This window comes from Hemicordylus capensis, chromosome 5 (assembly GCF_027244095.1).
Source record: "Hemicordylus capensis ecotype Gifberg chromosome 5, rHemCap1.1.pri, whole genome shotgun sequence".
Lineage (NCBI taxonomy): Eukaryota > Metazoa > Chordata > Lepidosauria > Squamata > Cordylidae > Hemicordylus > Hemicordylus capensis.
In genome coordinates, this window is record NC_069661.1 from 233,768,954 (window position 1) to 233,786,960 (window position 18,007).

An 18,007-nucleotide genomic window follows, 5' to 3' on the forward strand; every position below is an offset into this window, starting at 1 on the left:
TGTACCTGATACAAAAAGCGCCATCTATCTCGACTAACTTGCTACTTATTCAAACGAAGTCTTTTAGCTGCTTAAGCACATTTTCAAATATTTTCCCACAACAATCCCCCCTTCGAGCCCTTCAGACAAGGTGTTTTAAGGGCTCGCCTTCCCGATATTTGTCGCTCAGCCTGCGTTCAACTTCTTCTATGTCCTGGCAGGGTGGGGGGAATGTGACCATGCTAGGAGTGGTCATATGAGCAATCTACCTGTGTGCGTAACATAGTCATCAGATTACAACAACATTAAAAACAACAGCAGCCCCCTAATACAAGGGACACAATCATTATAATAGTAACTACAAGTTTGCTGACCCAAGTGAGGTCTGGCAACCAACTCTTGTTATCCACGGATAACTGCGTGGTAATGTCTTTCAGCTCAAAGGGATCTAAAGGCTGAGGAATGTGAGGATACTAATGCATTCCTCAGCCTTTAGATCCCTTTGAGCCCGGTGGGGCTGAGTGAGGGTCTGTTTCAGGTACACCTTTGAGGGCAGGGCTGCCAGAGATGTTAAGCATCCAAGGGCACATGGGCTCCCAAAGCTATTACTATTACTCTGACTATTTTTTAAAAACATCTGAAGACCCATCTCTTCACCCAAGCTTTTTCAGCTTTTTAAATTTGTAGAATTTTAATTTTATACTGTTTTTAAATTGTTAAACTGTTTATATTTGTTTTAATTGTTTTTATGTCATTGTTAACCGCCCAGAGACGAACGTTTGGGCGGTATATAAGTTAATAAAATAAATAATAGCAGGAATATAGGTATAAGGCTAGGTTGCCACATAGTAGGTAGAATCCTAGAGGCAAAAACACATCAGTGGGGGGAGTGCAGGCCATCTGGGTTGAAGAGCAATTTAGAGAGAGAGGAAAACTTGGACTAGTTAGGTTTTGAGGCTTTTGGTGTACTCTGCCTCCTGGAGAACCACTCACCCTCCTTTTCCTTTCTAGGATCAGAAAGGCAGTTGGCCCCTGGGAGTTACCCATGGTTCCTATTCGAGCTTTTCTCTGATTAGTGAGGGATTGAGGTTTATTTGGTCCAAAAGAGGACACTTCTATATCTGTTCCATTGCCTAGGTGAATTCCTCCTTCCTGTTGGAGCTCTTTTTGAGAGCTTGGCAAACCATACAGACAGGTAGCGAAAGTTTCACTTGCAAGAGTATTTGCTACACAAAGATTGGAGCTATTTAAGGCAGTGGAGGCTAACGTGAGAAAGAAATTGTGTCTTAAAGAATATTGGAACTCCTCAAGATCTTCACCCTCAGGACTATTCTCAGTGGGGTCAATGGTCTCTTTGCTAAGATTTGTTTGAGGCTTGGTTAATGACGTGAGGATGCAGAGTTCCTTCACCCTCTTCTCCTTCATATTTGCCACCACCCGCTTTCCCAACTCTGTGGTAGGGGAGATACAAATAAAAGCTTTTGGGTTGTGAAGTTCAGCTTCACAACTGGTAAAGGAATAATTGTACAGGGGGATAGGGAACCCCTGAATTGTCCACAAGAAGGCTCAGTTTTGGTTCTCTCCTTGGAGCTGCTGCAGAAGTCCCAACCTCTCATAGTATGCTGTGACAAGAAGCACTTATGAACGACCACCAGATGGCGATTCTGAGCAAGTTTTTGCCTTCTTCCATATCTGTTAACCAAGTAAAAAGATGTACTGTAATTTTGTGCTTACATGCCCACAAGCACGGCAATGATGCCTCCTCCTTGTCAGTGCATTGAACGGCTCCTTGCACTTCATGCACATGGTCACTTCATTATCTCGAATCCATCTTGGAGCTCTCTTTCCAAGTTCAGCATGCTGAGGGTGGGAGGGAAGAGGAGAGGACCAAATTTCAGAGTATTGCAAGTACAGAAAATAATAATTTCTTTATTTTACAAAAAGAGTAATAGCCCACAAGTTATTCTGAAACCTACTGCCCAACTAAACTTATGCTAACAACATGGGCAGATATTCAACATAGTGGAGCACTGGCATTAGGGGCTGCCGCACAATGATTTAATACAGTTTCTAGGCAGTTGCACAGCACTACTTTCACTGGAAACTGCTGGTCATGACTAGGATCCAAAGTGGCATTCACGGTTTTCTCGACATGAAGTATCACATAGTAACATAGGAAGCTGCCTTCTACTGAGTCAGATCATTGGTCCATCCAGCTCAGTACACTGACTGCCAGCAGCTCTCCAAGGCTTCAGGCAGGAATTTCTCCCAGTCCTATCTGGAGATGGCAGGAACTGAACCTGGGATCTTCTGACTGAAGATGCTCTTCCACTGAGCTATGGCTCCATTTCCTAAGGGGAATATCTTACAGTGCTCACATGTAATCATCCCATCCAAATGCAAACCATGGGAGACCCTGCTTACCAAAGGGGACAATTCATGCCTGCTGCTGCCACAAGACCAGCTCTCCTGGTAGTAGCTCCTCCCACCCCACCCAGAACAGCACACAATACACCCAGAGACCTATGGGGCTACTATCAGAAGGGAAAAGGCCACCAGTGTGTGTATGTGCGTTTGGAGGAAGAGGGAGAAGCACTTTACATGCACACATCGGTCTCACTGGATCTCTCCCTTATCTATAATCTCCTGGCACACACATTAAAACAAGTTGCTCACCTGTAACTTATGATTGGGTAGTGATCTGTTGACATCCATAAGAATGGGCACTGGGTACTGCGCCTGTGCAAGATCCTCGCAGTGGAATGCCGCATCTCCTCGAGGCATCTGCGCCCCGCCTCCAGACCTCCAGCGTAGTGCTAGTTAAGGTGGGCCAGACGCCATGTTCCTCAGTTCTTGGATGACTGCCACTGAGGATGATCATTCTTCGTTGGCAAGTTCACTTTTAGAATCTTACTGCATGCACACTCTTTACGCTCATAGCAGGACACTACTGCAGTGTGGTGGTTGGGAGGGTCTTATGGATGTCAATGGATCACTACCAGATAATAAGTTACAGGTGAGCAACCTATTTATCTGTATCGTGATCCGTTGAGATCCATAAGAATGAGTGTTTAGCTAGCTCACTTTGGAGGCGAATGCAGTAGTAGTCATTGTAACACCCGCCTTAACATACTTCTCCCGAAGCTAGCCTCAGCCACAGAGTGTAAGTCTATGGCATAGTGCTTGATGAATGGGAACTCTGTGGACCACAATGCTGCTTTACATGTCCTTAAATGTCCTTAAAAGTTATATCAGATAAGTGCGCAGTGGATGAAGCATAGACACGAGTGGAGTGCACCTTGATAGCTTTTGGAGGATCTACGTTCTGTGATCTATAAGTAGGTATAATTAGTTCCACTAACAGGTGAGACATTCGTTGTCTAGAAACGCAGGAACCCTTAGCCGGGCCTTTGTAAGTGGCAAAAAGGCATTTGGTAGTCCTGAAACCTTTTATATGATTTAGGTAGTATAGCAAGGCTCATTGCACATCTAGGGAGTGCGTAGCTCACTCCAAAGGCGTGGAAGGAACCGTGAAGAATGTTGGAAAGACGCTATCTTGGTTTAGCTGAAAATCTGATACTACCTTGGGAAGGAAGTCGGGATCCATATGCATCAGCACTTTGTCAGGATAAATTCTGGTGAGTCTATACGCAAAGCTGTTAATGCACCAACTCATTCAGCTGTTGTGGCTATAAGGAAGGCTGTCTACAATGTTACTAATTTGACAGAAGCAGTGCTTAGTAGTTTGAAAGGGCTTTGAGTCAAGGCCAAGAGAACCAATGATATGCTCCATTGTTCCACCGGAGTTTGAATAGGTGGGTATAAGTTCATGAAGCCTTTTAGAAAAGCTCTGCTATCAGGATGCGAGAAGAACGTTGTGTCTTCCCAGACAGGATGTTTTGATGAGAGCGCTGCTAGATGGACTTTCAGTGACACATTCGCCAAACCCTGAGATTTTAAGGACGTCAAGTAGAGAAGAACCTCTTTGATTGTAGCCTGTTTGGGGTTAAAACCTCTGAGTTCCACATAGTTTTTGAAATGCAGCCATTTCCGCCCAAGTAATTACGACTCATGGAAGGCTTTCTTTGGTTAAGCAATATCTTTGTTAGAAGCCTATTCGCCATGCTGTCAGGCTTACCTTGAACACTTCTGGATGTAATATATGGTCGTTGTTTTGTATTAGAAGATCTGTTTCTTGTGGTAACCTGTGGTGCCTGTTTCTTGGCAGTTTGAGTCTACATTCAGGAGGAAAACTGAAAGAAACCAAAGTTGAAGTTTCCACATTTTTAACCATGTATAACACACTATTGTATTGCAGGATGCCATGTGGCCTAGTAGTCTTTGTATGAGCTGAACAGGTTGAGTCGGATGTTGTTGGAAACTCTGGACCATCTCCCTGATGCAGTCATAGTGTCCCTGGGGTAAGTATGCCCATTTTGTTTCCGTGTTTAGAATAGCACCAATGTAGCTTATAACACGTACAGGCTCTAGGTGAGACTTTTCCCAATTGACCTGGATTCTCAAGTCTTGGAGGAGATCTAACACATATATCTGAGAACGTAACTTGTTTTGGTCTTTTGATGTTATGAGACAGTTGTCCAAAAACGAGTAGACTGCAATGCCTTGCGTTCTCAGGTGAGCCGCCGCCGCTGCCATGCATTTGGTAAATACCCTGGGATGGTGGAAAGGCCGAAGGGTAATACCTTGAATTGGTATACTTGTTTTCCCACGGTTAATCTTAGATATTTTCTGTGTGCCTTCTTAATGTCAGTGTGAAAATAGACATCCCTTAGATCCAGTGTTGCAAGCCAGTTTTCTTGATATAGAAGAGGTAAGATCTCCTGCAATGCTATCATTTGGAACTTTTTCACATTTGTTTAAGCGGTGAAGATCCAGAATTGGTCGGATTCTGCCTCCCATCTTTGGTATCTGAAAATACCAGGAGTAAAAATCCTCCTGTCTATGTGGCCTCTGTACAGGGGCAACTGCACCCTTTGCTAGCAGCAACTTCACCTCTTCCCTCAACGAAGGGGTTGGTGAGTGAACTGTACCAGGCAAACCTTGGAATCTTCTTGAACTCTATCGTGTACGCCATGGAAACTATTCTGAGGACCCAGCAGTCCAATGTAATATGGTACCATGCAAGGGCATGGCGTGCCAGCTTGATGGAGTTGGTCGCTGGCATTATTTATGGGGTCGCAAATCTTGTAGAGCTGGTTGCACGCCATGATGGAATTGCCTCTGATAGAGGAGGTGGTGAGGGAGATTGAGTCAAGAGATGTAACTGCAATGGTTAGATGCTTCTAAGGCTCTGCTTACTTGGTACGCTGTCCTTGGTTGTTTTTATTCTTGTTCTGGCAGGGATGTTTGTTGTAAGGGTGATATTGTTTCATGAGGTCCCTCCTGTCTTGCTGTCTAAACACTGACCTCTGTTTAGAATACATCTTATATCTTGAAGTGTAGATAGACGAAGAAGAGCCTGTAAAGATCTTTGTCGTAAATTTCTACTTTTTAAATTTCTCCATGGTGAAGTCTGTTTCCTCACTGAAGAGGCCTTTTCCATTGAACAGCAGACCTTCAATCTTCTCCTTCATATTATTCTATAACAAGGAAGAGCGAAGCCAGGCATGTCATCTTATCGACACAGCGGTCGTCATAGTTCTAGACTCAGTTTCAGCTAGATGCTTCGCCATGCTGAGTTGCTGGCGTGTGAGTGCTAAAAATCTAGTCATGGTCTGTTTGAATCGCTTTTTAAAATCTTCTGGCAATAACCTGTCCAAATCCTGTTGAACGTCTTCCCATTGGCAGTGATTATATTTGGCCATGTAGCTTCCTGTCTTGACGTACAGGTAGGCCATGGAGTATATTTCCTGCCCATAAGGTCTAATTTTCTTCCTTCCTTATCACTAGGTGTGGTGTGATGTCTTCCCAACTTTGTGGATGTTGTGCAATCGATGACTAACGAATTTGGAGCCGGGTGCTTCAGACGGTAAGTATTCTCTGATTCTTGGCCATGATACAAACTCTCTAATATCTTAGAGGTAGGAATGGAAGTGTGTATGACTGTACATAAGCATTGTGCTGCCCTGGAGATCATGGGAAGTATTGGTAAAGCCACCGGTTGTGTGGATTGTGATTTCACAATGAATTTATAGACAGGATCATCAATGATTGCCATCTGAGATTTTAAGTCCAGTCCCAAAGCATCAGCCATCTCTTTTATTTGTAAATGATAAGCTTTCATCTTTTCTGTAGGAGAGACATGTGTGACAGGTGGCACGTCAACAAGTGGGTCAGCTAAGCTGCCTGGCTTATCAGCATCAGACTCAAAATCCGATGAGCCATGGTGTTCAGAGGAAGACCATGCAGGTAACATAGTGATTAGCGACTGTGTCTCAGTCGAAGTTGTTGTCAGACTCTGCTTTTCTGATTGAGTTTGTGTCTCTGCAGTGGACCTTGTTGGTTTACGGTCATGGACCACCATCTGAGTGGTAGAGGATACCACCAAGCGTGAAGGCGGTGGAGTATGAGTTGCCATTGACTTGCTTATTAGAACAGGTCTCTGCTGAGAAATGGAGGTGTCACCACCATCCAGAGTGTAGACTGGCTGAACCTGTGCAAGAGATGAGGTTAGCAGGTAATATGATTAGGTTGGGCTAGTTTCTATGTTCTGTTGTCCTGAAAATCATAGGGGAATCCTGGATATGATATCCCCATGCCAGTGGAAGCCAAGGTAGCAGCAGCCACAGAATGGTGAGAGAAACCGCATGAATGTCACGACGAAGTACTTGCTAGGTGGGCAGTAGATAGTGCATAGACTACTGGAGGCTGAGTTGCAGTGGGTTAGTCTGTAGCAGAAGCAGGAGCTGTCAGGTCTTCCTGTGGGCAATCCGCATTCTGTTACAGAAAACCCTTAAAAGTTGTTGTCAAAGGCATGCTTGCACACGAGTCCAGGATGGAGAGCAGAGTTCGGGCTGTAGTAGGGTCCAAACCAGTTTCTCTAGCATCTTCTCCATCTTCAATATTGAAGGTTGGTGCTGGTGGTCGATATCGAAGCATGACTTGTTTCCATAGTCAGTGCATTCCATCGTCAGTAGCGCCGTCGTCGTAGTCAAGCACTTCCGCAGTTAATAACAGAAAAAATCGTTTTTTAAAAAAAGATTGTGAACTCTCAAAAGAGGAACTAATCCGAATGAGGAGCAACAGCACAAGGTCTGTTCGCAATGGCAGTTGGAAAAGAAATAAGGAACATAGTGTCTGACCCGCCTTAGATAGCACCATGCTGGAGATGTGGAGATGGGGCACAGAAGCCTCGAGGAGCTGCGGCATTCCACCATGAGGATCCTGAGCAGTCCCCGTACCCATCCTTATGGATCACAACAGATCATGATCCAGATCATTTGCTCACATAAGTAAGTTCAAGGGGAAACCTCAGGCTGATCTGAATGGTTGTGAGAATGCAAACGTATTGTGTGAACCAGCACTAAGAAGCTTAGAAGAGGAAGATTTAACTTACAGAAACTTCAACTGGCATGTCGTCGTATTCTTTTGCAATAGCATTTCTGAATGTTTCATTTCTTTGCTGAAAAGCATCTATGGTACTCTGCAGAGCCTGTAATGAAATGCACAAGGGCTCTAAAGATTCAGTAGAACCAAAACCTAAATGACTTAATGACAAATAAAAGAGGCTGCTGTTAGATGGCAGCATGCCTAATCACAGCAATATATGTTTAAGTTTGAAAGCAACACGCTCTAGAAGTTTAATCATTTTAAAGGAATCACAAATAAAAAGACTAATTCTAGAGAGGTAGTCATGTAAGTTGCAAATACAAAGAACCTAGTGGCATCTTAAAGATTAACACATTTATTGTGGTATAAGCTTTGAGAAGGCAGGCACATTTACCTTTATCCACTCTTCTTTATCTTGTTCAGAGCTAGAATACACAGTTGGAGATAACAGTTAGAAGCAATATCAGGAAACAATAATTAGCTACAGTCATTTAAGTTTCAATTTATTCTAGACACCCAGAATTTTAAAATGGCTCTAACATTCTCTCCTCTAAAGAGAGAAGGCTCTTGGAAGGATAATGAAACCGTCCAGTTAAAAGAAAAATAGGGATCCTGTATTCAAAAGCTGATGAGTTTTAAGTTCAGAGGCTTAAGTTCACACTGAAAGATGGTCTCAAATGAATTCTGAAATATGATAACATTTCCATTACTAGGCTTCCCTTTGACCTCCACAAGGTACATCGTGATAAGGAAACGTCAAAATAATTACAACTGGAATGGTTTCTATGGTGGTATACATGCACGCACACACACACACACACACACACACACACACACACACACACACACACACAAAAATTCCTTCCAGTTTTTAACTGCCTGCTCTTCTGCACTGAGAGATCATTTTACTTACACACACACATACATATTCCATCTTCCCTTTTCAGTTAAAGGCACGCAAAGTATAACTATTACTGAGATGTCACACATGGGCCAGTGCATGCACACAGTTTTACTGCCAAATAAACTGAATCATTTATTTAAAATCCAACCATATAAACTTGCACCTTGGATAGGGTAGGTTTGCCAACATTATCTGAGGCTGTGTGCAATATTAATTGCCTTTTTAAAGCATTGTAATGGGGTGGGGGGAGTCCAGTGGTTTTGATCAGTAGGATCTTATTTGAACACAAAATATGGTCAGCGTGGCAATTTCTCCCCAACCGGCCTCCCTGGAAGGGAGATTTTGGCTTATCGGCTTTCTTCCTGGTGATATAAATTCATTTCTCATGATGTACTAGCACAACAGATGTTGCTGGTCTGCAGCTCCCATCATCCCCAGTCACAATGGCTAAAGCGCCAGTACAGGTGGTCCTTGTTTTACACAGGTTTGTTTTATGCAGTTTCGCTTATTCATGGTTGACAAACCATGGTCTTGTTATCCACGGTACTGGGTTTCAGCTATTCGTGGATTTTGTGGGCGGGATCTTTTGTTTTGTTTTGCTTTTAGCATGTGCCTTATATAAGCATGGTTCGAGGGAGGAATTTGTGGGCTGTTGAGGAGTTGATGGTGGCTGTTGGAGTGTGTGTCTTGGAGAACTTTGGAGTGCTTTGCAGTGTCTTTTTGGAGGAGTTTGGAGTTTCTTCTGCTTTGGTATGTCCTTTAAAGCTGCTGCTCAAGGTAAAGTCCAGGTCATCTTTGGGATTGTTTCTCGGGGGTGTGTGTGCTTTGTACAGTACTATACTGAACAAAACAGTATTGTATTGGACAATACAGTATTGCACTGTGCTTTATACTATACAATACTGAGTCAGATCATTGGTCCATCTAACTCAGTACTGTATTGTCTAAACAGACTGGCAGAAGCTCCTCCAAGGCTGCAGGCAAGAATCTCTCTCAGCCCTACCTTGGAGATGCCAGGGAGGGAATTGGAACTTTGTGCATGCAAGCATGTAGTACTCATCCTAGAGCAGCCTCATCCTCCAAAGATCTCACATTCATTCTCCCATGTAAATGCAAACCAGGGCAGACCCTGCTTAGCAAAGGGGACAATTAATTGGGGAGCTGAAGCAGCCAAGGCACAGGGCTGTATTCCTCACTTATTTCTGTTCCCCCCCCACTTTTTGATTTTGGGTGGGTTTTGTGGACTTAGAAATTTTCCAAGGAAATCTAACCCCCAGATTCCCATAGGCTCAAGGGTGTCCACCGCTCAGCCGCCCAGCCAGAGTTTTGCCATTCGTGGTAGTAGCCGGGATCCTAACTCCTGCATAATACGAGGGCCTCCTGTAGTTCTTTTTTCGCACACAAATGTGCCCAACACAGTTTGGGAATTACTGCAGTAGCAGTTTCCATTTTCAGGGTTAGGAATACCGACTGCCAGTACTTTCTAAGCATGGTGAGGGAAGTGGGCTAGCCTATGTACCACTTCTAGTGGTCCAAGAGACCTGCTTATGAATAGAACCCATGTAGTAGCCTTAACTATTTCTCTTTAATGATATTGTTTAAGTGTGTAAAATGCAACTAGCTGGAAAAACAATTGCCATCCACGTTGGTGCCAATGACAGATGGAGCACAGTAGTGCAATACCTTTTGAGACCCACAAGGCCTATGCAGATATTAGGAACTGAATAGTTAATATTTGAGGACATTGATCAGATTAAGTCCAATTCCTCAACAGAGGCGGAGTAATTGTTTAGGAAAGCAACAGGAAGCAGCCTTCTATATACTGAAATGAACCTTACTAACCACAACCATTAATGTGCACTTAAGTGGTAAACACAAAGAAAACAACAGCAAGTTCTTCTGGTAAAGGAAATCCTTTGGGCAAGCAAAGCTTTACATCAGAGCTAATGCACTATTTATGGGACGGGGAAGATTAAAATGTATCACATCTGAAGAACATGCTCATCACGGGTTGGGGGAGAGAAAAATGGCTATGCTACTGTGATTAACCATGTTGAACTTTCATTTATGCTGACTAAAAACATGGGATAACTGTGTTAATACAAAATACAGACAAGGTACCCTCAGCCCACTAAATTAACAAGAAAAACAGGTTGCTTACCTGTAACTTATGATCTGGATGTGATCCGTTGTATTCATAAGAACTGGGTTTCTGCGCCTGCGCAGGGACCTCCCGGGCTGACTAGCTAGCTCCTCTTCGCGCCCCGCCCGTCTGCACGTGCCTTGCAGCTTCCGTTGGAATCGACGGTTGGGGCGCCTCTCCTTCAGATTTCTCGCAGACCGCCATATAAGTGACGATCCGTACACCAGCATCCACTAGTCCAGGCATTCTGCAGCGGGGCCGGCTGGGAGGGACTTATGAATACAACGGATCACATCCAGATCATAAGTTACAGGTAAGCAACCTGTTTATCTGGATTGTGATCCATTGTATCCATAAGAACTGGGTGTTTAGCAAGCTACCCCATAAGGAGGCAGGTGCAGATGACCCCCAGCTATGCCAACACACGTTTCAACACTGATCTTCCAAAATTCGCCTCCCTAGCCATCCGCAGATCCAGAGCATAATGCTTTACGAATGGTAGATGCGATGACCATGTCGCCGCCAGGCAGACATCTGCCATTTTAATGCCTGACAGATGTGCCGCAGACGTTGCGTAGGCCCTAGTAGAGTGAGCCCGAACCGTCTTTGGCGGTGTTATCTTCTGGCTTTTATAGGCGAGGAAAATCAGTTCCACTAGCCAGTGAGCAAGTCTCTGGCGAGAGATTGGACGGCCCTTGCTACGCCCCCGGAAGGAGAGAAAAAGCTTTTTACTCTTCCTAAAGTCATGAGTTCTCTCCAAATAGTATAGGAGTGATCTACGCACGTCCAACGTGTGGAGGGCCTTCTCTAAGTCCGTCTCCGGACTACTGAAAAAAGTTAGTAGCACTATGTCTTGATTTAAGTGGAAATCTGTTACCACCTTCGGCAGGAATCTCGGATCGAGACGCATCACAACCTTGTGTGGATAGAATTGAGTGTAGGGTCTATCCATCCGCAGGGCCGTCATCTCGCTCACTCTCTTAGCCGATGTAATGGCTACCAAGAATGCCACCTTCAAGGTCAGAAACTTCAGTGGAACAGTCGCCAGTGGCTCAAAAGGTGCCTCCGTTAGGGCAGAGAGTACTAAAGACAGACTCCATTGCTCCATTGGGCTGCGCACAGGCAGGTAAAGGTTATTAACACCCTTCAGGAAACGTTTACATTCCGGGTGGGAGAAAACCGTGGACCCATCCCATCCCCTGTGCTTTGACGAGATTGCAGCCAAATGCAGCTTAATGGAGACATTCGCCAATCCACTCAGTTTGAGCGATGTCAGGTAACGTAGCACATCCCGTGGGGTCGCACGCAATGGCGTGACACTCTTCCCCCTCATATAACTCTTGAAGTGGTTCCACTTGCAGGCATAACTGCGTCTTGTCGACGCACGCCTACTGTTTAGTAAGATGTTGTTTAATAGTTGATTCTCCAAGCGGTCAGCTTGAGAGAGTGCACATCGGGGTGTAACACCTTTCCGTGTTCTCTTTGTAACAGGTTTGGAGCCTTGGGGAACTTGTGGAACACTGAATGAGACATTCCCAGAAGTGTGGCAAACCACGGCTGGCGTGGCCACCATGGAGCCAGAAGTATGCATTTCGTTTGGTCCCGCAATATCTGCGCAACCACACGGCCCATTAACGGCAGCGGGGGGGAAAGATATAACAGTCCCGTCTTCCAGGCCCGTTGAAAAGCATCCCCCAGGGATCCTTGGCCTATGCCCACACGCGAACAATAATTGACACACTTTTTGTTGGCAACCGTGGCAAATAAGTCTATCGATGGGACCCCCCAGATCTCGAACACCCTGTCGAGATACATCGGGTTGATTTCCCACTCGTGTCTTTGGTTGAAACTGATGTCCCTGCTGAGCCTGTCGGCCAAGCAGTTGTCTACACCCTTTATGTGTATTGCCACTGGGTGAATTGAATGTTGAATGCACCAGTCCCATATTTTCCTCGCAAGTAGGCAAAGAGACAGTGACACTGTCCCCCCTTGATGGTTGAGGTAGGCAATCGCCGTCGTGTTGTCTAACTCCAGCTGTACTGCTCGTCCCCTTATCATAGGTTCGAATGCCCTTAGGCCCTGGAACACAGCCAATAGCTCCAAGTAATTTATATGCTGAAGTCTCTGCAACTGGGTCCATGTCCCCTGCACGCATACGCTGGCGCAATGCGCACCCCAGCCCGCCATCGAGGCATCTGTCGTTATCCGGGAGGTGGGCTCCTTGGACACAAACTCGACTCCTTTGCCCAAATTGCCCATGTCTAGCCACCACCCCAGGCTGGCGAGGACATGTTGTGGTAATGTCAAGTGCATATTCTGGCCATCCACATTGGGTCGGAAGTTGTGGAGAAACCAATGCTGCAATGTGCGCATGCGGAGGCGCGTGTGTGACACCGTTGCAGTGCATGATGCCATCAAACCCAACATCCGCTGGATTTGAACCGCTGGCTGCCGTGGAGTCCTCTGAAAGTGACGTATGAGTTCGTGCATTTGGGTAATTCTTTCCGCAGGTAAGAACGCCCTGGCCAATTCCAAGTCCAGCACCGCTCCGATGAAGTTCACTCGAGTCATGGGTTCGAGTCTCGACTTCTTCCAATTCACATTGATGCCGAGGCACTCCAATAAGGCTAGCAGCATCTGCACTTGGCGGGTAAGTAAACTCCTGTCGTGGCTCACCACGAGCCAATCGTCTAAATACGGATACAGCCTCAAGCCCTGAGTTCGTAGGTGGGCTACAACCACCGCCATCACCTTTGTGAACACTCTGGGCGCAGTAGAAAGTCCAAATGGAAGCACCACATATTGATAGATCTGTGCCCCCACTGTAAACCGGAGGAACTTGCGGTGACTCTCCTGTATCCCGATATGAAAATAAGCGTCCTTGAGATCCAGAGTAACTGCCCACTGTTTGTTCACCAGCAGAGGCAGAATTCCCTGCAGCGTCACCATTCTGAATTTCCTGGTCCGAATGAAGAGGTTGAGCCCCCTCAGGTCCATTATGGCTCTTATTCCACCGTCTCTCTTTGGTATCTGAAAATACCGGGAATAGTAGCCGGTCAGTCTGTTCGCCCATTGCACCCGCGTGATCGCCTGTTTCTCCAGCAGCACCTTGACCTCCTCCCGCAACACCTCTGTGGCCGGCGTATAGACCAGTCCAGAGAAGGGAGGCCTTGTCTCGAACTCCAACGCATATCCAGTCTGCACTATTCTTAGTACCCACCGGTCGGATGTTATGTTGTGCCATGCTGGCGCATGGCTTGCCAATTTGATGTTGATCCTGGCAACTACAGGGCCGATGTAGTGGGTCCTGGATTGTAGCGTTAGACTTAATTGGCTGCTGCAAAACTGATGCAGTGGACGAACAGTCCCGTCAAAAGCTCTTGCTGGAAGCGTCCTTGTCGCCTTGACGAGCTGTTTTTCCTTTTTGTTTTTGGTTAAAGCCCTTACTGCGTTGGTAAGGTCTGAATTGCTTTCGGTATTCTTTGCGGTCCTGATACCGATCACTCTTTCTCTGATAATAAGTGCGGCTCCTTGCAGTTGAGCTGGAACCGCTCGAAGGCACCATAAAGGTGCGGGCAGTGAATTTAGATTTTTTCAACGTCTCCATTGATGTGTCCGTGTCCTCATGGAATAAGCCTTTGCCGTCAAATGGCAAGGACTCGACTTTCTCCTTCATGTCTGTCTGCAGGGTTGCTGAGCGAAGCCACGCATGCCTGCGCAAGCTCACTGCCGTCACCATTGCTCTCGATTCCGTTTCCGACAAGTGTTTGAATGCGCTCAGTTGTTGGCGCGTTATTGCCGTTGTTCTTTCATACACATTATTAAATCTCCATTGGAAGTCCTCCGGAGATAAAGAGGATGAATCCTGTAAGAGCGCATCCCAAAGTAAATGGTTATAGCGTGCCATACACGCCGCATAATTAGCAATACGAATTGCTAAACTGGAGGTGCTATAGATCTTTCGACCCATAACATCCATTTTCCTCCCCTCTTTGTCAGCAGGCGTGGAATGACGGTGTCCACTCTTGGTGGATGAAGCGCAACTGACAACCAAGGAGTTCGGTATAGGATGACGTAACAGGTAAGAGTTCTCTCCTTCAGTCACCCTATACAAATTCTCAATGCGCTTGGAAGTCGGAGCCCCGACCCCCACTGAGTCCCATGCCACCTTCGCAGCCTTGTCTATCCCAGGAATCATGGTGAGGGCAACAGGATGCGAAGTCTTAGACCGCTTCATCATATTATAGACCAGGTCAGCAACGTCCGCATCCGGAGAGCTTACGTCCATGCCCAGGGCTTCAGCGATGTCCCTTATGAGGATATGGTAAGCTTTCAATTCCTCAGTTGGTGAGGTGGATAGTTTTGGTGGCACATCCGAAGGGGGGTCCGACCTACGACTGATATCATCTCTGTCAGAGGCCGGTCCCGACTCATCGTCCTCACTGTCATCAGAGGGTGAAGATGATGGTTCAGAAGGAGGAGGTGTTGCTTTCCTCTTTCTTTTCCCAGCAGGTTTTTCTGGCATCCTCGTCTGGACCACAGGTAACTGTGAATTCTCTGGAAGGTAAGTTTGAACTTGCACCAATGGTGTTTGTATAGGCAAGTTCACAGACGGCCCCTGATGGTCTGCATGCTCTGACTGCAGCAGCGGCTGAGCAAGTTGTCCAGCCTGCACAAAATTCCGCAGCCCTTGCACTGGTTGCATTTCTACCTGTGCCGCTTTCCAACGCAAGAACTCTGCATAATCATCCGGCACACCATGGCGGAAACCGCAGGAATGAGTTGGCTGCAGCATCGTAGAGCATCCGACATCGGTTCTCGGATCCTGGACCACTGCTGGTGTCAGTGAGGCAATATGAGGCAGATCAGCCAGCTCTCCACCTCCAGGACCCTCGTCTAAGCCTGTCGACAGGAAGCCGCGAAACGTCGCACCCGAGGGGGTACTCGAACTCGACTCCAGCAGTTCTCTAAGTCCGTCCCCGTGTGTAGCCAGACTCGGAGTCCTCGGCATCGAGGGGGACTGTGCCGGCGTCAATGCCGGTGACAAAAGATGAGGAATCCTCCTCAATGTCGAAGCCGTCAACACCGACGAAGGAGCAGTGCTCACATTCAATATCTGCTCCGGCACCGTGGACGCCGACGGAGGAATGGCATACACCGCCTGGGCAGTTATGGGAGGCTCCGATGCCGAGACTTGCAAATGCCTCGACGCCGATATCGATGTCGATGTCGATTCCAATGTCGATGCCTGTCCCAGACTGCCTTGGTCCAATCTCGATGTCGATGCTGGTGTCGATGTCGAGACTAAAGTCGATGTCGAAGCCGAAACCATCCTGACCGTCGATACCGAAGGTGTCGACGTCGAGGCTGTAGGGGACTCAGCCGAGTCCACGTCGTAAATCTGTGCTGCCATCGGTGAGGGAGTTCGATGTCGAGACTCCTCACGATGGCGACCTTCCCTCTCAGAAGCATGATGATCTTTATCCTTATGCTTCCGTTTTTTTGAAACCTCCTTTGGTTTCTTAAACAGAGTGTCAACAGCGGTTTTAGACTGCGTATCAGCAGACCCACTGGAACCCAATTCCGGGGAGCTTGACGCACCGCACTCCTTCGACATCGAAGCTCCCGATGTCGATCCGGAACTCATCGACGCCGACGGACGAGGAGTTGGCGGTCGAAGTGCCTCCTCGTATAACGCAGCTCGAAGCCTGAGAGCTCTATTTTGTCTAGTTTGTTTTGAAAACGAGCAGCATATCTTACACGCCGCCGTGTTATGATTCTCTCCTAGGCACATCAAACAGGCGTCGTGATAATCAGTCGAAGGCAACTTTGCTTGACACTTTTCACACCGTTTGAATGTCTTCTTAGCTTCCATTGTCCAAATGCCGTTCCGAGTCAAATTCAGTAAACAATCTTAGGAACAAACAAAGCAGAGTCCGTAATCAAGTCCGTTCGCCGTTCCGAGTCAAAACCATCCTGTACAAACTTCGTAGTTAGAATCAGAGTCCCAAAATCAAGTCCGTTGTTCGTTCTGAAGTCAAACCAATTAATCCGCTCAGTAGAGAATAGTCAAACAGTCCGAAGTCAAATTTTTGATAACAATTGAGGAGCAACAGCCAAGAGGTGTAAGCGCTTTGGCGGTCAAGAGAAAACTGAAGGAGAGGCGCCCCAACCGTCGATTCCAACGGAAACTGCAAGGCACGTGCAGATGGGCGGGGCGCGAAGAGGAGCTAGCTAGTCAGCCTGGGAGGTCCCTGCGCAGGCGCAGAAACCCAGTTCTTATGGATACAATGGATCACAATCCAGATCTTAGTAATTATGATTGCTAAATCATTATCACCATTAAGTTAACAACATTATATAATAAAGCTCAGAACATTCTTCAGTCTACAGGCAAGATTTTCTTATTCTGCTAGTCAAATGTTTTAGCTACTTGTTCTTCCCAAATGTTGTGATATTCTGGGATCTCTTCCTACCTATGATTAACTCTTACTGGGAATTTCAGAAACGTCTCCAATCACTACCCCCCCACTCCACCCACTGACCCACCCAGGCCCAGTCAGCCAAGAGAAGGGTTATCTGCAGCAGCTTAACATAAGTACGTATTCCTTTCTGCCTGTGGATAATCAAGGTTAGAGGGATGGTGGACAAAGGACTGGGATAAATGTCCTTTTGATCCCTTACCTCTGAGGGTTCAATCCAATAGTATGTCTAGTTCCATCCCTGTAATTGGGCCTGTAGAATTTCAGCAATGAATAGGAAGAGAATCCAAACAATCCAAGTACAAAACTGGTTTATCCCAAAAGGTATACCTGCATTGACACCAGAGTCTTACCACTTTCAAGTTTATCTTTACTGCAAAAGTGCTACCACACTGGGCCCTATACCTCAACCACTCAGGCATCTTACCTGGCCTGCAGCTCCAAAGTACGCTCTTTTCCAGACACTTGGAATGTGTGTGGGTATTCTTCATTGTGAGTTTCCACAATCTTCATACCATCAATGCCAACTCTTGTTCGAACTGTGAATTTTGATCCCACTAAGGTGAATTTAGGGACGCAATACAGCAACATGTTGTTGAACTGCAAAAAGTGCAAGCCACACCAATTAGTTACTGCAAAGACAAAGCTGAGATACCAAATCAATTACATGCTAAGGGATACCAATCTTCCTGTACAACACTACCTGCCTGTGTAACTCGGAAAAAGGCAGATGCTTAAATACTTAAAAACATAAAAATAGAAATGGTTCAGAAATATGGTGTGGGAGTTAGGTCAGTCATCACTAATTATGTCACCAACATCATCTCACAATAGTCCAACCATATTACACACAGTAATCACAAAAGATTTCAGTATGCTATCTGGGGAAAAGATGACATTTTCCAGAAGTACAAAAGAGGAATCAGAAGCTAACTACACATATTAGCGTCTTATGTTTAAAAGAGATAAAGACTCTGCTTGCATTTGAAA

At 46.1% G+C, this 18,007-nt stretch overlaps 1 protein-coding gene across 9 annotated transcripts in view; it reads right to left on the minus strand.

Moving 5' to 3' along the window:
* The window catches only part of FGD4 (FYVE, RhoGEF and PH domain containing 4), a 192,554-nt gene that overhangs the window by 11,852 nt on the left and 162,695 nt on the right, over positions 1 to 18,007 (minus strand). For all 9 annotated transcript variants that reach the window (XM_053257281.1, XM_053257283.1, XM_053257282.1 and 6 more), the window contains 4 exons: positions 17,445 to 17,617; positions 7,883 to 7,913; positions 7,496 to 7,591; positions 1,714 to 1,839 (listed from right to left, as the gene is read on the minus strand). In XM_053257281.1, the coding sequence (XP_053113256.1) occupies positions 1,714 to 1,839; positions 7,496 to 7,591; positions 7,883 to 7,913; positions 17,445 to 17,617 (426 nt within the window). The remainder of the gene's footprint in view (positions 1 to 1,713; positions 1,840 to 7,495; positions 7,592 to 7,882; positions 7,914 to 17,444; positions 17,618 to 18,007) is intronic.